This window comes from Zosterops lateralis (assembly GCF_965231275.1).
Source record: "Zosterops lateralis genome assembly, chromosome: 9".
Lineage (NCBI taxonomy): Eukaryota > Metazoa > Chordata > Aves > Passeriformes > Zosteropidae > Zosterops > Zosterops lateralis.
The window spans coordinates 23,809,203-23,829,568 of record NC_139769.1 but is presented as its reverse complement, the minus strand read 5'-3'; the positions used below and the strand labels follow the sequence as shown (position 1 = coordinate 23,829,568).

The 20,366-nt window shown below is 43.5% G+C and overlaps 2 protein-coding genes across 4 annotated transcripts; one reads left to right on the top strand and one right to left on the bottom strand.

The window, feature by feature from the left end:
* Positions 1-1,584: 1,584 nt before the first annotated feature.
* NPL (N-acetylneuraminate pyruvate lyase) lies at positions 1,585-10,539 on the bottom strand. Of its 3 annotated transcripts, XM_083867192.1 has the most exons (12): positions 10,458-10,537; positions 10,230-10,298; positions 8,553-8,626; positions 8,087-8,174; positions 6,929-6,986; positions 6,770-6,845; positions 5,397-5,489; positions 4,944-5,092; positions 4,707-4,753; positions 3,853-3,937; positions 3,493-3,532; positions 1,585-2,423 (listed from the first exon to the last, which is right to left on the bottom strand). In XM_083867192.1, the coding sequence occupies exons 2-12, from the start codon at positions 10,292-10,294 to the stop codon at positions 2,272-2,274; spliced, it is 927 nt and encodes a 308-aa protein (XP_083723318.1). In that variant the 5' UTR covers positions 10,295-10,298; positions 10,458-10,537; the 3' UTR covers positions 1,585-2,271. The 3 variants fall into 3 exon arrangements, with proteins under 3 accessions (XP_083723318.1, XP_083723319.1, XP_083723320.1); XM_083867193.1 differs by lacking the exons at positions 10,230-10,298; positions 10,458-10,537 and adding an exon at positions 8,772-9,023; XM_083867194.1 differs by lacking the exon at positions 4,707-4,753 and having other exon boundaries at positions 2,286-2,423; positions 10,458-10,539.
* Positions 10,540-16,464: 5,925 nt separating this feature from the next.
* HEBP2 (heme binding protein 2) lies at positions 16,465-20,308 on the top strand. Its single transcript, XM_083867880.1, has 5 exons — positions 16,465-17,048; positions 18,170-18,254; positions 18,353-18,488; positions 18,603-18,768; positions 19,324-20,308. The coding sequence occupies exons 2-5, from the start codon at positions 18,180-18,182 to the stop codon at positions 19,496-19,498; spliced, it is 552 nt and encodes a 183-aa protein (XP_083724006.1). The 5' UTR covers positions 16,465-17,048; positions 18,170-18,179; the 3' UTR covers positions 19,499-20,308.
* Positions 20,309-20,366: the final 58 nt, after the last annotated feature.

Sequence of the window (20,366 nt, the reverse complement as noted above, 5' to 3'; positions counted from 1 at the left end):
GAAAGAATACCAACTTGTTCTTTGGCAGTTTTTCCTTTGGGTAAGGGCAAAGTGTAGAGAAGTGAGGCAAAGCATAGATGTGGAGGAGAACAAGCTGATTTTTGGCGATTTTGGAAATATCCTGGACTTTTTTTCCCCCAGATCCAAGAAGAGAGAGAGGCGTTACCTCTAAAGAATTTTGAAAGTGAAATTCTGGACGCAATCCATCACAATTCTGTTGTTGTCATCCGTGGTGCCACTGGTTGTGGCAAAACCACTCAAGTGCCCCAGTACATCCTGGATCTCTCTTCCCTCCTTCCAGCCCCCCTACAATCATTGTTTTCATGAGGAGCAGTCAGGGCAGGGACCCCTCGTGTGTCAGCCACAGGGACCATCAACCAGCAAGAGTTCAGCCCAGGACACACAAAAAAATGCACTTTTCAATCTGACAGGAGGTGACTTGCTCTGGTGAGACCCCACCTGCAGAGCTGCCTAGAGCTCTATGTTCCCCAGCATCAGGACATGGAGCTGCTGGAGTGAACCGCCCCAAACCGGGCCAAGAGACAAAGCCCAAGAGGTGTCTCTTTGCTTTATTCAGCGTGCCGGGTGCCCGGGGATCCTGCTCCGGACAGCGCACACACAGGCACGCAGCAAACTACAATATATGGGTGTATACTTGGTGCATAGTCATTGTTTTCCTGAGAAAAGGGGTGGTTATGCAAATATTCCCTAGAATCCGCGGAGCAGGGGCGCAGGGCGCTCTGGTGGCGGCACTGGGGAAGGCTCTGCTCTTCCTCCGCGCTCCCCTGATGAAGGCTGGGTCTTCCTCGCCCTGCACTTCTCACCTTTCTCCCCCAGGCACGCACAGCCTCTCGTTAGCTGTTTCGGCGATTTCCTCGCTGGTTTTAGCCAGCTCTGTCCTTCATTTTATGCAAGCTTTGTTCCCTATTTCTCGCCTAGTTTCCTCCTGTGTCTTTACCTTCTGGCTTAATGTTTGGTAGCTTCTGTATTGGTCATGATGTGTCTTATTCTTGCCCAAGTGTGCCCAGGCACAGTGCTTTTAACCCTTTCAGGAGCGAGCCCAGAGAAGGACTCAAGGACTCGGGGATGCTCCAAAGACTGGAGCCCCTCTGCTCTGGAGACAAGTCTGGGAGACCTGGGGAATGGAGAGCTTTTCTCCATTCAGCCTGGAGAAAAGAAGGCTCAGGTGAGACCTTAGAGCCCCTTGCAGTGCCCAAAGGGGCTCTAGGAGAGCTGGAGAGGGACTAGGGACAAGGCCTGAAGTGACAGGACAAGGGGAATGACTTCCCACTGCCAGAGGGCAGGGTTAGCTGGGATATTGGGAAGGAATTCTTCCATAGGAGGGTGGTGAGGCCTTGGCCCAGGGTGCCCAGAGAAGCTGTGGCTGCCCCTGGATCCCTGGAAGTGTCCAAGGCCAGGTTGGATGGGGCTTGGAGCAACCTGGGACAGTGCAAGGTGTCCCTGCCCATGGCAGGGAATGGAATGGGATGATTTTAAGGTCCCTTCCATCCCAAACCATTCTAGGTTTCTGTGATTCTATGCCTTCCTAACCTGGTGACAGCATTCTGCATTGCCACATGGAGGTGCACAGCTCAATTGTGGTTTTATTTCTGTCCTAAGGGGAAAAAAATGGAGAAATACCTGCTTATAAGTGATCCAAAGCTTGCTGTTACAAAAGGGATTTTTTTTAAATCTTGCATTCAGGTGTATAAACACAGAGATCAGACAGAAGCAAGATTTTACATGCACAGACAATGTCCCAGTGACTGATGAACAGATACCAGCCTGAGCAACCTGATAGTGTCATACTGTTGTTTAAACCTACAATGTAATATCCTCATGGAGAGGACAAAACACCATCCAGCTGAGAGGGGGTAGAGACAGATCTTCCTTTTTTCTAGGAAAAAGTCATCAGCCTTCCCTCCAACTGGGAAAAATTTTCTATTTTTTTATTAAACAATCCCAGTCAGTAGTGGTCCAGGGGAGCAGTGTAAAATGTCAGGCCACATGTGCCCCACCAAAGCCAGCCCTAACATGAAGGGGCTTGGGCACATTGCCAGCTCCCAGAAAGAAATCCTGCCCATCATGTGGGGGATGTGCCATATGGCAGAGAGTCCCAGAAAAGGAACCTCCAGATCGACAGGGAAGTGAACATCATACATGTGGCACTTGGGGATGTGGCTCAGTGGTGGGCCCAGGGGTGTCAGGTTATGGTTGGCCCTGATGATCTCAGAGGTCTTCCTCAACCTTAATGATTCCATGACTCCATGATCAGTTCCCATTAGGCCACACAATGCTGTCCAGCTTGGCTTTGGCCTTGGCAATGAACTCACTGGAGGCACCAACAAGTGGAAGTCGTGGAGGTCCCATGGGAATGCCAGAAACAAAAGTCATTACAGCTTTAGTCTGTGCAACACCAAAACCTGGGCAGACAAAAGCAAAATCAGGATATTTGCAGACCATTTTCCTTAAAGCAGCCTCAATACAGGTGCCCAAAAAAGCAGCAGTACAGATTTTCTGTGTAATCCGGTATCAACCAAGCTTCAAGCACTTCTTGGAAGTGAGAACAGGGTAATTGAAAAGAGGTAACTGTCCTTGCAGACAGGAGTGACGCTGTAGTAAAAATTACACCTACTTACTACATTTATTCATATGTAAGCATCCCCCAATGCAGACTCACAGAGAGCCAAGCCTTGGGAGTAGTGACATCCTGCTCTCTGTCCATAGCTCATGGCTTCTTACGTACCTCTGGATATTTAGTGTTTGCCTCTTCCTCTCTAAGGCTAAAAAACAATGCAATTTCTCTGACTTTGAAATACCATCAGGCTCTAAAGCTTGAGGAGATTCATCAGGGCTTGCATATGTACAGCAAACCCACAGTAAACAGTTCTCTTCATTAAATGTCTGATATAATTTAATGTAAACATTTCCTGTCTGTTTCAGTCTCCCTAAACCACTCTGTTGGTTTTAATTGTTTTTAATATTTAAACTTGATTTTGTTTGTAGAAATCATTCAATTTTAAAATATTTTGCCTTGTACAACCTTCAACAAAATTCCTGTTTAACTACAGCAAGGCAGGAGAAAGAAGTATCAGAAGTATTCTTCTACTTGGGCACCACCATTTCAGAAAATAAATAAAGCTGGAAATGAGCTTTTGGACACAGAAGGAAAAAACCTAACAAATAAACCAACCCAGAGAAAGAATCAGGATAAGAACAATGGTAAATCATAGAGTCACAGCTTTAAATCTGTGAGATTTCACAGCAGAAGGAAGGAAGGGAGAGGAATCTGTCAGGGATGCTTGGTCAGCTCCCTTTGTTGAGCTCCCAACTGCTACTAAGTTGGGAAACAGCAGATGCAACAGTTTTTCACTGCAAAATCTTTCAGGAAGGAAGTTCTAAGAGTACAGCAACATGAGAGTTTGAGAAGCAGAAAATTTGCACTTTTAGACATAACGAGGCAAACAGGCAGTGTTTACCCAGTTTACTTACCCAGTTTGATGACAAAGCTGAGAAATTCCCCAGTGAGAAACTAGAAAAGACCAATAGCAATTTATTAACACCCTCAAATTTGAAGGTGTAAAAGCATCTAAAGCTACTATATTTATATCTTATTGCTCATTTGCATGGATGTGATTAAGGGTAAGTGGTTAAAAAGTCTTGGTTAAAAGGTAGTGAAGAATGGTCAAAAAAGTGAGGAGGGATGAGTCACAAAAAGGGGGGTTGGAGATGAAAGAACTTTTATTTAATAAAACTGCCTTGGTATGGATGACAGAACCACACAGAGAACAACCACAGTAAAGCTCAAAGAGAAAGAAGGTTGCTCCCAGTGAGGCCTGGGAGAGGCTGTACCTGATACTGCTGTGCCAAGGCAAAGTCTGGCTTTGCAAAGGCTTGCAACATCAGATTGGTTTGTCGGCCCAAATAGTTGTAGGTGCTGTCAAAGAAACAAACAAACCAAAAATAGAATTGGTAAATGCAAAGAAGGAACTTAAAACCAGTGAAACAAAAGAAGTAACCACAGGCTTTTGCTGTTGACACTGTGATTATTATGAGAGAAATTTGTGGAATTTATGTGTGGTGCAATCTACTGTCAATCTACTGAAGTATGTCAAGCTCCATGGAAGAACTGATTTCTCTTCCCAGTTCTTTCCAAATGGAACTGCTTTGCAAAACTAAAAATAAAAAGATATCATTGGGCAATAAGGAAAGTCAGTCACTTAATTTTCCAGTTGCTTGTTCATTTAATGGATTGCCTAGATGGGAACAAAAGTATTACACAGTAATCATCTAATCAGCCTGATATGAGGGGCAGAAGATAAACTAGAAACTCAGCACCTCACAGACTGCTCATGTGAACTAACAGTTTTATCTCTCTGGGACTTGGTTCCTTACCCAATGCAGACATAAAGTGTTTACCAACTGCAAAAGTTGCCCTGAGGATAAAAAGTACATTGAAACCTTTGGGTCAGCTTAGAAACCACAGCAATGATCACCCAAAGGAACACACTCTGAGATCCTGGGTTATATGACTGTCCCATCACTAGGACTGGGGCTAGATTATGTGTCTGTTTGTCTCTAACATCCCTATCCTGCAAAATCCTCCATTGCCCTGACTGAAGACAGCCAGGGAAATGCTATGCAGATAGTGGAAGATAAAACAGCATAGTGTATGTGTGAGGGGAAGGAATCCAAGGCATACTGACCTTCCAACTGCTCCATTTGCCCCTATTGCCAGTGCACCCAACAGTTGCTAGTTTGGGGTGGAGGGAGAAAAAAAAAGAGGTAAAAATTTTACTTCATGTAATAAAATCAAGGAAAAAAAAGGGTGGTGGCAGGGAGCAGCAAAACTGCCTTGCACTGAGTGTCCAGGGTTACTTCTTCCCCAAGGCTGAAGCAAGAGAGTTCCTTAAAAGAAATTACTTTTAAGAGAAGCTTCTTACCTCATCCACCCCATAAAGAAATTCAAACTCTCCTGTTTCATTCTTGTTTATGCACTGTGCCAGGTCCAAGAGGTCCGTGTCACTGAACTTCACACCCTGGAAGGTGGGGATCTGTGCTTTTATCCCGTCCAGCAACTCTTCCACACGAACTGTGCAGAACAGCAATCTCATATGAGGGAACACAGGCCTGTTCTGGGAGAGTTCCTGCCTCGTCCCCAAGAGAAAGACTTCATATTTTACAAGTTGATCACTTTCAGCCTAAGCCTAGTAAACTATACAGCTCTAAAACAATGAGTTAGACAACAAAGAGTAAGATCTTTTACCAGATCAGAAAAAGTTTAGGAATGAACCGGCAACAACACATTTAAGATTAAATATAAGTCCATGCTTTCAGAAACACCATATAACCTCCTCTCCAGAGCAAATAACCAAAGATCTGTATTCTGTACTTACTCTTCACACCCGTCAGAGGAGGAATGTGATAGTAATAAAATGGCACCTCAGGGGCTTCCAGTGCAACCTTCTGTAAGAAAGCAACCAGCTCATCTAGAAGGAAACCATCAGATATTCCATAAGAGAAGGAAACAATCCATAGGGAGACACAGTTCAGATTCACAGCGTGGGAGCTGTCAAGAGGAGCTCCTCTGTGCCTCAGCTTGTGCACCACACACAGCAAGTCATACAAAACATGTCATAAAACATTAAATGTGACATAAATCAGGGGAGGACAAGGACAGGCAAAGAAGAAAGGGAAAGACAATATTTCTTTTAAACCAAACCAGTTTCACTAGCTCCCACTCATTCTCTTACAGGTGTAACTCAGGCATGCTCTCACATGTGCCAGACCTGTGTGCCAAGTGGACTCAGCAGGATCACTTGTGTGCAACAGGGATCAAGTTCATGTTCACCTCCCTGGGGTATTGCTTGGTGAGGATGATGAGCAGGGTTTTGACAACTTTTTACCTTTTTTTGCATCATTTTAGGAATTAAAGTGTTGTTATGGTTGACATTCTTCCTATAAATCTTGCTCATTGCATCCTTCATAGGTCTTAGGCAATTTTCTCATTGACACAGAAAGAAGAATGGCAAAAACAGTGCTGAACCCTCACTGCCATCCTACTCTCAGTAAGGTTTCTGCTGACTTTTGTGCTATTCCTCTGTGAGTACCAGCCTGATTGCCACTGACTGTGTCCTTGCTGTCACTATCAGCCATTCTGCCAAGTTACTCTGGTTTCTTCTGGCGCTTTCATGTGAACATTATCATTCAAAATTCATTCAGACAACTTCTAATATTTCTTTTACAAATCTCCACTTCGTGTGGTTCTTTTATGTTATTTTCAGGATCTTAAGGACAAATACTCAGTTTGCAAGTTTTGAGGTAACTTAGACAGAGAGAGCCAAACCTGATCACCTCAGTAACAAGAGCCACACCTGTGTTTCAGCAGTTGCTCAACTTGGCCAGTGCCCAGCAAGGGTCAGCATGCAACCAAGTGCTTCCTAGTGTGGCCCAGATTAAATGTGAACACCAAACTATCCATTCAGAACACAGACTAGTTAACTAGTCTATTCTTTCCAAAAGGAATTCTTCTTTTTACAAAAGGCTAACAAAATACATCCCAAAAGACATCCTTCCCATTTCTTCCCATTTCTTACAATTCTGCTATCTTTCATCCTTAAAAATGCTTCTTGTAGGTTTTGCTTTTCCATTACAGTGTGCTAACATTATCATCAGAATATTTTTTAAAGAAAATACACAGCATTGAGTCCTTATCTATGATGAAGGTTGGGAGGACAATAAAAAGGCCTCAGCAATCACATCTACTCACCTTTGTTTGTGGGTTTGAAGAAGAAGGGGGCTATGACAGCAATGCCACCAGCACCTATGGCTGCTGCATGTCTTGCCTATAAAAGACAGAGTGAAAAGTATCTGAGGGTACATCTGCTTCTATTTATCACATACAGAGTGAAAAATATCATATACACACCAGCTCTTGGCACTCTGGCAGATTCAGTGCTCCCACATGAATGATCACGTGGTCCAATCTGCACAAAAAAACAAATTCAGAAGATTTTGGGGAGGTTTTGGTGATGGTGAACTACCAGGCTGCCACAGAACAAGAACCTAAAAGAAGAGTTGAGCCTGTGTTGACCTGATGAGCAGAAACATGGAGAAAATGCTGACAGTGACAAGCAGTGGTAGAAGAAAGACAACACATTTGTAAACATGAATCACATGTGACTTCTTGCTGTTGTCCTTGCAAGGCTGTCAGGAGGGATGAATCTTAGCATTTTATTAGGAAATTGAAATCAAGACATCAAGGATTTAAGGGGAGGCTGGGAAGAGTAAAGGAAATCAAAGTAAATTTTTACTTTCTAAACCTATTTCTCTGCAAACCTACCAGAAGAGCTCAACCTCACACTAGCACCTCTGACTGCTTGTCTGCTCCTGAGAAGGGAATCCTCCATGTTCCAGTCCACCAACCCCACTGCTGTTTTTCTCCTTCATATCCATGGTAGACATGGATACAAAGCCTAAGGGTCTGAAGGCCAGGATCCTTCACACCAGTTTATTTCTCCTCATCATCCTTCTCCCCCAAAACAGCTCCTCCTCCGCACACCCTCTGACCCAGCATCCAAGAGAAAGGCAGCAGTGAGAGGTACAAGGCTATGACAGGTACAAGAAAGGGAGAATGAAGCTGCAATTGGATACACAGTTGCAGATCCAGATTAAATTCTTTCTTCTGCTACTAATTTTGCACCTTTAGGGAAGCAGTTAAGCATTTAACACCTCAGCTTCAATCACACCAAAAATGCAATACATTAAAAGATTCTGAAATGCTCTTTATTTGCATTTCTTCTCAAGATTAAGCCAAGGGGACAGCCCTTCTTTTCCAAGCCCTTTCTCATCCCCCACCTCTCAGTGTACCAAAGGGAAGGACTCTCCCAAGCTCTGTAAGCAGCAAGAACAGACACCTACTAACTGGCAGTGGAAAAAAAACACTTCTGTGATAAAGGAGCTGGGGAACAAAGCCCACCAACAAAATACTAAAAATTCCCCCAAAGGCATCAGCACACTTCATTTTGCAATCAGGCATTATTGTAACATAAGATCTGGAATCCTCCATTCCCTCTCAGTTACTTACTTGTCTTTTCCCTGGCATATCCATTCTTCTGCCAACTGCTTCCTCTCCTGGATGCTAAGGGACAGTCCTTCTCCTGTTGTGCCATTCACTGTTTCAACACAACAAAACACAACACACTGGCTGAGGCCTCACCTACACACACTGGTTTCACTGAAGACAAGAACTAACATTTTTGAGTTGGGAAGAATCATTCAGATGAGTCTTCTCTGTCAACAGAGCATTATCCATTCACCTCTAGGAATGTCACCTTATGAAGGCACCTTGTTTTATCCCTCACAGAAATGGGGTGTGGGCAAAACCAGATGCCTTAAGTACCCCTTAAGGTGAATATAAAGTACCACTGGTGAATATAAATGACCAGGATGATCCCACATTCACACTCCCTCCCCCTACAGCTCCTATGAGATAAGATACCACAGGATTCCCATCCAGGTAAAAGGGCTGTGATGCAGTTTCTGTCACTTACCAAAAACGTTCTTGACATTCTGCTCATTTACTAGGTAATCCACATACTGACGGATCACAGGGAGGTTAATTTTTCTACAATAAAAGGAACCAAAGCAACCATTAAGTCCCCATTCACAGTTATTTTAAACTTAGTGATTAAGAAACCAAAAACCTCTATGTATGTTGAAGCCGTGCATTTGTACACACACAGATTACCCAGACGTAAGAAACTCTCAACATCTGTTTAACATCTGAGGGTAGCATCTCAGCCTTGAATTCTCTCTTTTAGTTTCTCTTCCTCCTGACAAGTAGTTCACTGCTCCAAACTTTTATTGGGAATTGCTGCAGGCTTGTCACAGCAAAGGACTTTTTTGGGAGATATGAGAGAATGGGACACACTGAAACCTCTTCCTCTTTTGAGGGAAACAGGAGTTCTCTTGAGAGCACAAAGTTATTTGTGCAAGTGCTGGCAAATGGTTAAACTGCTGGCTGGTTATAACTGCTGGGTACAGAGAGTGCAACAGCATCCGCTGGATGTGACTTTGACCTCTCTCTCATTAAAGGATGAGCAGAGCAGCAGAATTCCCTGGCAAAGAGGGGAAATAGAATTCTTGGGTTATCTTCTATGCAAGACAAACTTACTTTGTTTACTAGTATATAATATTTCACTGTTGTTTTCATTTGTCAAAAATACAGACCAAACCTATGGTCTGGAAGTCAATTCTGATGCCTTGATAGGTTTTACACGACACTCAAAATCCTATAAATGCCTCCCCAGAACATATCTGACAGGGACCATGCAGTCCAGGCAGAGGGCTCAGGTCACTCTCTAAATAAATTTGAGTAATAATAATAAAAAAAATCAGCAATAAGCATCCTTTAAAGCAAGAATCAAAGCAGTGACTGCAATGGAATGAGTTCCATGACCGGGATGGAGCCATGTTTTTCAACACTTAAAGTAGAGTTCACTTTTGGAAATCTGTACTGCAAATCTCCACTGCCTCTCTCAAAAGCACGTGCAGATCCTGACACATCCCCCACGAGAGCTCAGGGTTCTCTGCTGACTCCAAACAACTCGGTCTTGCAACATCAAAAAGCAGTGAGGAGGCTTCTGCTTGCCACTCCTGCTCTCAAGAAAGCTGAATTTCAAGTTTCAATTTGATGTTATTTTCAAAACTGTGCTGTCTTTGCAGTATTTTCTTCATGTTTAGTCTAATTCCATGCACTCATACACACATGACTGCATGCATGACTTAGCTAAGGTAGAGACAAGTCTAAAAGGCCTTCAGATTCTGACAATTATTTTCTAGGTCTCAAGAGCCCTTTGTAACTAGGACTGCAATTTTCCTTAACAAATGTGAAAACACTGCAATGCTCTACTGTACTATGATTTAATTTGCACCTACAAAGCAACAGAAAAGGAGATATGAGACTGATACAAACTCTCCAAACCCAGAGCCATGGCACTTGCTGGCAACAGAAGGAAGCAGAGACTTCAGGGGGAATCTCACTCTGGTCTTAGTGGGACCAGTTTAATAGTTATCCCAACCCCATCAGAGATCTGATTAAAAAAAAAAAAAAAAAAAAAAAAAAAAAAAGAAGCAGCAGCAAGCAAGCAAGCAGATCAGTTGCAAATAAGAAAGAAGGAAAATAGGGGTGGAAGGAAACAGAAATCAGTGCAACTGTGACAGCTCACCCATCCGGAGTCATTGGAGTGATGGTTGCAGCTACAAGACCCGTTAACTTCTTTCGGGGTGTCATTGAGCTGTTTGGGAGGAAGAAAAGGTATAAAAGGCATTACCATCTCTGTTCGAGTGCTCCTGTGAGAGGGTAACCCCCGGGGGCCGTGCAGGGAGGGCGGTCCTGCAGCGCCCCGGTCCATCCCGGGGGAAGGATGGCGGTCCCGGCTCCCCATGACCCTCACCGCGGTCCGCGGGGCGCCGGGAACGGCCGGGCGGGAGGAGGCGGGACAGGGGCGGCCACAGCGACAGCAGTGACGGCGGCACGGCCAGCCCCGTCCAGCCCAGCCGCACCCTCCTCATCAGCGCCCCTGTGCCCGGCCCATCCCCGCCCGGCCCGTGCTGTGCCCGCCCCGCAGCCCCCGGCACAGCCCCCTGCTGCCCGTGCTTTGGCGAGAGATGAGGCTGCTTTGGCTTAGCCAGCGTTATGTGCAAACTTCAAGGTAAAAATAAATAAATGAACCTTTAAATGCTAGTAAATAACGGGATGGAGACAAAATCTTGGAATGATTTGGGTTGGAAGGGACCTTAAAAGGTCACCTAGTGCCACCCTCTGCCACTGGCAGGGACACTTTCCACAATGCCAGGTTGGTCCAAGCCCTGGCCTTGGACACCTCCAGGGATGGGGCAGCCACAGCTTCTCTGGGCACCCTGTGCCTGCACCTCCCAGTCCTCACACGGAGAAACCTCTTCCAAATATCTCACCTGATGTCCTCTCAGCCATGCTGAGGTGCTGGAAGCACTCCCAGTAACAGTGCAGTGTCCCTGCTCTGGGACACAGGGATGGATCCGTGTCCCTGTGTGAGAAAGACAAATGGAGCTCAGGCTTTCTGCTCCCTGCATGCAGCCCAACGTGTGGTTTTACCAGATGTGTCCATGTACCATGTCCATTGTGGAGTGTGGGCTCCATGGCAGTCAGGCACAGCACAATCCTCCCCATCCCACCACAACTGCAGCTGGGACAGGATTCAAATCTGCTCCCAGCAGATCTGATCAGTGGACTACCAGCATCCCATAAGACAAGGTACTGCCCTGAACAGATGCATAGAAATAAATTTCAAAAAAAATATTTTTTTTTTAATTTTCTTCAGTGTGCACTTTCGGATTTTCCATTAGAGTGTGTTTTGAGAACATCCAGTTCCTGCAGAGAGAACAATCCCCCGTTGTGTGATCCAGGAGCACATTTTTCATGTATTGACATAATAACCTCAGGAGTTTGGGGCTGTGGCATTCCTCCCCCACTCCAAAATATGCTCACTGTGGGCTGTTTGCATGCAAAGATCACTCTCTGGGTTTTGGCCTTACTAGCAGCTCCTTACAAAACACATATATTTCCCTTTCCTTAGAGGGTCATCTTGTTCTTCCAGAAATCCCATTTCTCTATACTCTTCCATTCCCATGGGTAATTTCTCTTTCTCCAGGCTCATTAGTTGCAGCACTTGCAACCTCTTCCACCCCACCAAAGCACCAGTGTATTCCTGCAAGTTCACAGACAATTCAGTGTGCTCTATAGAGCCATTTAAAGAAAGTCCGCAAGATTTCCTGAGCATTTAAATCCAGTTTTAGTGCTACTTCATGGTGTTGACAGCATAGGAGAGAAGAGCTACTTAGAACTCTGTAGGAGTCACAGATCAGCATAAAAGTGTTTTGGAGCAGTTTTGAGCTCTTCAGAGGAATTTTGAAGCTGCCTGGAGGAGTTGAGAGTTAAATTCTTAAATATCATCATGGCTGGCTGGTATTCAGAAGTACATCATCTGGAGAGTTGATGTGATGTCATTATCTGTGTATCTATCTATGTACCTATGTATATATGTATGTATCTACCTATCTACCTACATTTACTCTGCTCTAAATCTAAACATGCAAAAAACAAAGTAAATACTAACCTCTCAGATATTAAATTTTCATTTTGAACTATTAAGTTTGCTTACTACCTGAAAACTTGCCAGTTTAACTGTTCCAGAGTTAAGCATAACCTGGAGGATTTTCCTAACTTTGCATTTTCTTAACTGTTTTACACAGATATTCCCTGACAGAGAGTTGGAACTATAAGCTTTTTAAAGTCCTTTCCAACGCAAATCATTCTGTGATTTTCTGCTTCAGGTTGCTGTGTCAGCTGCATAAAGGATGTTTTAACGTGCCAAGTTGTTAGTTTTTTAGGTGTTAAGATTCTTTCCCATTAGCAGTCAACAAGAGTATAATCTAATTTATGTCTCTGGAAATACAAACTATCAGGGCATACTGGAGCCTAAAGTGACCACTGGCAACCAAGAGAGGATCAGGGATGTTACTCTTCAAGTAAAGTTCACCTCTGAACACAGCCAACAGTGCCATCTGCTGCAGAGTGCAGCATTGGCTCATTCTGGGAATGGACAGGAAGAGAGACCAGGTTCTTGAAGAGCCCATCTCTGAAGGCCTTACCCACATCATCTAAAGAAGTGCCCACCAAAACCCCTCTACCAATATCCCCACTGTTAGAAGATGGGGGAGTACTCATATGATCCACACTCATGGTAGTAGGATGAGGAAGAAGCTGAGGAGATAAAATCTCAGTTCCAGTTACCTCTTAATGCCTTTTTGGAAGTGGAAAATATTATTTTAAGGAAAATATTTCCTTTAACGTATTAATCCCTACTCTGTGGGCCTGTTTCCATCATGTCTGTTAATGTTCTTGGGACTACACAGGGAAATCCTGAGCTCTCTAGGGCAATTTCTGCATATCAGGGTTCTTTTCAGACATGTGGGGCTGTTCCCACCATTTCAGAACAACCTTCAGCAGAGTCAGGAGCTTAACCAGGTCCTTGGCAGAGGAGCTGCCAGGTGGTCTCGCTCCATGTAGCACAGACTGGAGCAGGCTGAGAATGAGAGAGAGGCACAGAGGGAGGAAGGGAAGGAGGGGGCCAAAGCAGGTAAAGAAAAAGAGAAGGAAAAGATCACTTTAAAACTCTGGAAAGGAGATCAAAGAAAGAAAATGCAGAGCCCACTGTGTTTCTGCCCAGAAAGCTGTTGCCTCCTCAGAGCTATGTTTGCAAATAAGGTGTATTGTGTCACAGTTTAGGCTTAAGTCTCTCCTAAACCATTTTAAAAAGCAAAACCAGCAATGCAATACATTTGTGTCAAGACTTTTTCTAACAAACACTGTTACCTCTTTGTCTTAATGAGACATCCTATCTTGAAGATAAAAATTAATCTTTTTTCATGTTCTTGTTTCTGAGAAGAATCTGTCAATAACAGAATGTGGATGAATTTGTAAGGAAACATGAATAAATTTTCTCTCAGCACTCAAAGAGGACTGGAAGTTTCTGTGGATCTAGGTAAATTCTTTCACTGGCTAAAGTTTGCTGAGACAATTGCTTGTGGAGTTCAGTTTCTAGCTAGATCCCAGAACAGATTCATATTAAAAATAAGTCTTATTGTAGAAATAAACCAGTGAATAAAGCAGAATATAAAGCTGGGATAGCCTCTCTCTGGGCTCCATGCACAGAAGACAGGAAGGTTTTGAAATGTTTTTCATGGCAGCTGGAAGCAATTTAGGATTAATTAACCTGGAATGGTTTCAAAATGTGAGCTTCAGCAGAGAAATCTTGGAAAATGCCAAGTCAGGAGTGCTCTGCAGTGGTGTTGGGTGTAGGAAGCGTTTTACTTGGTCAAGAGCAGCCAGTTCCGTGTGTTCTCTGATGAAGTGAGCACAGAATCACTCATTCAGCAAGATTTAGGCAACGCTGTCACTGAGTAAGCAGGAAGACGCAGTAGTGTCTCAGGTCACTTGTAACAAACTAGCTGGAATCAGGCAAAAACATGGACAAAACCCACATACACATTTCCAGAAAGTAGATGGTTTTTGGCTGAAGGTGAATCCAATTGTAACAAATTCCCCTGCTGATATAAAATGTGTAGGTCAGAGCATAAGGTCTAAATACCACCTCCCTGCAGTTCTGGCATAGATTTCCTTTCCACAGTCTCTAAGGATAATAAAGAACCTCCTTGGAACAATACTACAGTACATTCAATGGCTTCTTTAGAAGATGGTGTGTTTCTGCTTCTTCATTTTCCATTCTGGGAGTGAGAATATGATATAAAATGGAGGCTTTCTTTAGAGCAAGGAGATAAGAGGCTTCTTTTGGGAGATGAATTTGCAGTAAACCACAGTTCATCTAACAACATATAAGGACACTTCTGCTGTCCTCAAGAGTAACTACAGTAACATCACCTGCTCAACTCCTTTGCTGTGAAGTGAGGTTTCTGCACCATCAGATGAGCAATGATTATAAAAGTAAAGGCCATTTATATGTTAAGAGACTCAGTTATTCTAAATTAAAATAATTGTCAAAAGATTCTCTGCCTGGAGCTTTGGGTTGGGACCACTTGGTAAAATGTGAGTGGCCACACATCCCTATCTGTCTCTCACACTCCCATTCTTCATATTACACTACAGACTTGTCAGCTACAAGAACATGACTCAAAGTTATCATTAACTACACTGAAACAACACACTTTTTTCCTGGGTTCCTCCAGTCCTGACACAATTAGGTCAGTGGAAAAGATTCCTGCTTGTGCAAACAGTCTGTGCTTGCCCCTAGGGATAAAGGTAACTCCCAACACAACTGCATCGATGTGACAGCAGCAATTGTGATGCTGCCACAGAGCAGATGGAAGCAGTTTTGCTGTGGAGAATAATGCCTAAGGTCTTGTTACAGAGAGGAAAAGTGGAAATCACACGTGATCGTATCACAGGCTTGTCCTTAGCCAATCAAAGTTATTTAAGTACCAGTTCATCACAATGTTCCTACACAGATGAAGACAGTGAAATTAAGGTACAAACCACATGCTTTTATCTGCTTGTGCCTTCATCTTGCTCCTCAAGGCAAGGGAACAGAAAACTATTGCTTTGTTAGCCATTCTAGAAAATGCCATCCAAGTCCCAGACACATATTTATGGTATTACACAGAAGTCAAGAGTCACAGAGTCTTTGAGACTTAATGCCTGCTGTGTACTTGGATTTTCCTCTGTTTGGAGGTACTAATGAGACTGTGTGTAAGCTTGCACCATAATCCCATCCCCATTCTCTAAGTTTTGGAATGTATATAAACAGAATACATTTCCCCATGCCTACCCTACTGTCTCATGCAGCTGTTGACATGTTCTCTCAATGTTTATGTGTAAAAACAAGAGTGCTGGAAAACAACCTCTTAGGAAAACACTGAGGATTGTTCTCCAGCCTGGGGGTGCTCCACCAGGAACAGTCAACTCTTTGTCAGGGACATCAGCTGGGCACATACAAACTCACTGGGGGTTTGTTCTGGGCCTCTCTGCTTCAGAAACGAAATGAAAATTGACTGTGAGCTTGTCTTTATCTAGAGAGTCATTGCCCCCCTTCCAAGGTAATACTTCAGTGCTCATCATTGGGGTAAACTTGTGGAGATTTGCCAAGCTATTGTTGCTGGGTATTGTTTTTCATACGGCCTTTTCTCTCTGGAGGTGTTCAAAAAGCCTTCCATCCCTGGGGTGACAGGGTAAATGACAGCTCACCTTACACCAGCCCATGCCTTTGCATGCCTGCAGCTCCTGAGCAAAGACCAAGCAGCTTCTGCTCCTCCAAACACTCTCCTGCTGTTCCTGTTTGACCCAAGCAGAGCACAGGTAAAACGGAGAAATACTTTACTCTGTAAAATAAAAAGCACAAAGCGTGCAGAGAACTGGTTACATGTTTCAGGCCTCAGCCTGTTTGAATAAACTTCAGTAGCAAATGACTATACACCACCCTCTTCTGTGGCTCTGGAGAGATTTGTGGCTTTAGAGATAAATTCACAATTGCTATTTGGCATGGTTTTACTTCCCTTTTCAGAACAGGAGTGTATCACACAGCATCCTGATGAAGTTCCTTGCAAGCAAAGTGGGTTTCCTGTTAAAAGTCATTCCCAGCTATGGATGTCAAATGTCCCCAGGAGCTCAGCTGAATTTGGCTGCAAGGAATTTGCACAAACCATGACAAACTGAGAGGTGTTCTCAGAATACAAACTGTGGAGTTTAATCTGCCCTATTGTGCTGGTACCAAACTATGTCTGGAGCTGCAGCTGGCTAAATGAAGAGCCCAGCTTCGCTGTGTGTATTATAAGCAGGACAGGATTTCACAATAGCTTTGTATAACCCCTTTGTGCAGATATCCAAGGGCTAAGAGGGCTCATTAACCTCAAATACCGCTCAGAACAGCCAGCCATCAGAGAACACTGTCTGTCTTTCATAACATGCCAGCAAAAATCTCGTGAGGATGGCCTCAGCAGAGTGTGCAGCCAGATTTCTACCTACCCTTTAGCCCTGCGGTAAAAAGGAAAAGCTGGCATTCTGCATAGCATCACTCTCCCGTAATCCAAGCTGGGTGGGGGCAGAGACACGTCATCTGTGTGAAATCCTTTCTCCCAAAGCACAAAACCTGCCACTGACCCCGCCACAAGTGGCCACACAGCCATGGCAAACACGGGAAGTTACACAAGGGTGCAAAACTGTTTATGGAGCCGGATCACACACTAGTCCCAGTGTTGCCCCGTGGGTAGTAGGTTGGGCTTTTGACATTTGCATGGGGGCTCTCCAATAAGACCCAGAGCAGGACAAGGCTCCACCCTTCTGGTTTTCATAACAGTAGCCCCCCTCCAGTAGGGTCGAGGCATGGGAGGAGCTTGCTAAACTCAAATAAACACTGACATGCAGCATCTTACGAGAATGTACAGCCTCCACAGGACACACTGCAACAGCTAGAAGGACAAGGACAACTGAAACTGTAAGTATGTCTACCTTCTCCACTTCCTTAATAGCAGTAGTAATTTGTGGAGTGGCATGTTCTGGTCCCTTTGGCCCATGTGTTAACAGCTGCAGAAAAAACCCTAAACTACCCTATAGCCATATTTATATGAATATAGGGACATTTCAAAGGTCAGCTTTCCTGTACATCTGAAAGAATTCAACTGTATCTGGAGGATTCTTGTGTTTGTCTCTCCCATCCCAATGCATTGTTTTACATAATTAAAAAAAATTCCTAACTTGCAGTCACTGACAGTACTGGCCATAAAGTTACAAAATCCAGAGCTGTGAGGTCTACCTAGTAGGCAGTTGGTTTTACAAAACTCACATTGTTACCCAAGAAGCAGGTAATTAAGTTATAGTCTGAGAAGACAACATTCTGTGACCTAAGAATCCAGATAATCACCAAATTATGTGCTCTTTGCAACATGAAGGGTGAAGGACGTTGTAACACCGAGAGAGCAGACTGTCAGATTGTAGGTCCTGTACTACAGTCTGCCTGGTTAACGGAAGTCATATATGGAGCCCACTAAAATCTCAGCTTTTAACTGATGTGATTATTTCAGTGGTTTTGAGTATTTTCACTCACTTTGTTTGGGATAGTTTTTAAGTTTTCACTTTTTTTCCTCCCATGTGAAGGCTATGGAGGAAAAGTTATTCATTCAGAAATGCAGAAAATCTTATTTATCCACAGGACTCTGAGGCTAAAGGCCTTTAAGAAAGTCATCAGCTCTCATGAGAGGCCAAGTAAAGTTAAGGGCAGTCAACACCAGATCACCCACCACACCACTACTGCTTTTTCATCCAGGAGCAAACAGACTGAAGTCCTTTGGACTTACGGCTTTCCACAAAACTCCCACTTGCAGAATCTCACTTTCCTGTCAGGAAACACCTTTTTGTAATGGAGAAGCAAAGGCAGTGTATCCTGAAAGAACACTTCCTCCTACCAGTAGAGGCAGTTTCTTGGTTCTGGTGCTCTGTTCCTGCAGGGCTAAATGGCTTTCAGCCTTTTTTAAGGCGTTCCACCAGTTCAGCGACAACTGAAAAGCACTAGTGCCATATTAATTTCAGAGATGCCAATGAACTGTGTCTGCCTTTCAGCTCTGGCAAGATGATCAAGTCCTTCAAACAAACATTTCTGTCCCTGGACCTGCAGTCCCCTCGCTGGAGCTCAGCAGAGGCAATGGTAACTGCAACAATACTCGTATGCTGGTTTGGAAAATGTAGCTACTGATTTCTGTCAACACCCATTTGATGGTTACTGTGATTTTTGGTACCTTTCAGGCAAAGGATTATGAACTGCGCCAGTATGAGACAGCCAAGTGGGTCAGCACTGTCATTAAGGGAGAAACCCAGAAGGAAGCAATGCGCCAGGGCTTCTGGAAACTCTTCCACTACATCCAGGGAAAGAATGAAAAAGGTAGGACATGCTGGTTTTGAATGGAAATAATTACAAGAAGCTAATGAGCACAAATAATAATGAATAGAGGAGCTGTGAGATGCAGCTTAGACACTTGGTTTTCCTTTCCTCTAGAAATGAAGATTGATATGACTGTGCCAGTGACCTGCCTGGTAAAATCAGGCTGCACAGACTTCAAGATCTCTTTCTTTGTGCCATTTGAACACCAGGACTGCCCCCCACAGCCCACTGACTCCAATGTGTTCATTGAGGAAAGGAAGGCAGCAGCTCTCTTTGTCCGGTAAGCAAAACCAGCACAGCTGATGCCAGATGAATCCAATCACTGCCCTCAATGAAGTGTGGGCTACACTTTTTAAAGAGATGAGTAAGTCTGGATACACTGGATAAAGCTGTTCAGAGCTTTAATTGCTAAAATCCCACTATTAGGAAATCTTATGCATGGGTATCTTACCACAAAGTCAAGGGACCAAGTTACGATGTTTCTAGCAGACTTAAAAATCGCACTGATTTTCATAGATGCAATCTCCAAAATAATCTTCTGAAGAGTCTGTTCTACAGAACATCTAAAGCTACTCTCCCAGCACCCTTTTTTATTTGTAGTCCTGAACTGCCACAACCTACACAGGCCAGTTGTTACTTGGGTTGCTCGTTTTAAATCTTACCTTTGAAAACAGCATAAATACCAATGTTGCATGACTGCTAGTTCTGCATAGGTAATCTACTGACTACAAACTGCATCACAAGTGCTTCAACTTGCTTTGCAAGTCTGAAGTTCGTCTGTGAAATTAGGCCAAGAGGATTGAACCAAAAATTCTCCCTTTCTCACTCTTACCAGGTCCTTTGGTGGATTTGCCTCCCCAGAGAAATATGCTGAGGAAGCTGATGCCTTGGCCAGAACCTTAAGAAACAGAGGCCAACCATTCCACGAAGACTTCTTTTATACTGCAGGCTATGACAGCCCCTTCAAGCTCTTTAACAGGCATAATGAAGTGTGGTATTTTAAAAAGTAACATGATAAAGGAATATTACGAGGCTACTAACCAGCTCTGGATGAAAACAGACCTTATTATTGGCTTTTGTTTTAGAGCAGAAGAGATTTAATTCACATGTGGACACAATGTTTAACTTATTTTCCTCTAGGATGAAGCACTATTCTGGCTAGAAACATTTTGAAATGTAATTCAAGATCATACCGGGTGGAGTAGGAGGGAAACATAACAAATGTACTCCTCTTATTGAAAGGTTCTAAGCAACACTAATCTGAAAATAATCCTGCTGAAGTTTAGCTTCGTAGCTTTACTTTTAATTAGAAGTGCTACAGCATTAGTTGAAGTGTTATGGAAAGGGAGTTCATAACTGACTTTAATAAGCTGACATTCTTCATACTGACATCACCCCTAAGACTAGGGAAGAATTCAAATTAATTTTTCGGAGAAGCAAGCTTCCATTAGGGAGCATTAGAAAGCAGAAACATCTTAGGCCTTAGTGACTCAAACAGTAACTGTTGAATTAGTATTATTTCCCACCTCTCCAACATTTTTCTCCTCTAAAAGCCAAATCTTGTGTTGTTTAAATCCAGAACCATAGGAAAAGGGTTACCAAGTCCAAGCTGTACACTTGTTCTGATTTGCACCTGAACATGTAATACAAGGATTACTGGTGGACTATTATTTTAGTACAAATAAACAAGTACTAAGTTTAGCTTTCACCTTAAACATTTGAAATACACTAAAGTTATTTATATTTATACATCTAAATATGGTCACCTCCATACCACCAGTATTTGACCTCAGTTAAGACACTTGCAGGACTAGCATCTAATCTAGTTTAGTCCCTGCTCTAAAATAGGCCTTTTAAATCTTAATAGAGCAGCCTGGA

Excerpts from the sequence above, each read along its gene's own strand:
- NPL (XM_083867192.1), bottom strand. The coding sequence starts at position 10,294 with ATGACACCCCGAAAGAAGTTAACGGGTCTTGTAGCTGCAACCATCACT. Across the intron at positions 6,846-6,928 it reads TGCCAGAGTGCCAAGAGCTG|GCAAGACATGCAGCAGCCAT; the intron begins GTGTGTATATGA and ends TGTCTTTTATAG. Across the intron at positions 5,093-5,396 it reads TCCTCTGACGGGTGTGAAGA|TTCGTGTGGAAGAGTTGCTG; the intron begins GTAAGTACAGAA and ends TGTTCTGCACAG.
- HEBP2 (XM_083867880.1), top strand. The coding sequence starts at position 18,180 with ATGATCAAGTCCTTCAAACAAACATTTCTGTCCCTGGACCTGCAGTCC. Across the intron at positions 18,255-18,352 it reads GGAGCTCAGCAGAGGCAATG|GCAAAGGATTATGAACTGCG; the intron begins GTAACTGCAACA and ends GGTACCTTTCAG. Across the intron at positions 18,769-19,323 it reads GCAGCAGCTCTCTTTGTCCG|GTCCTTTGGTGGATTTGCCT; the intron begins GTAAGCAAAACC and ends CACTCTTACCAG.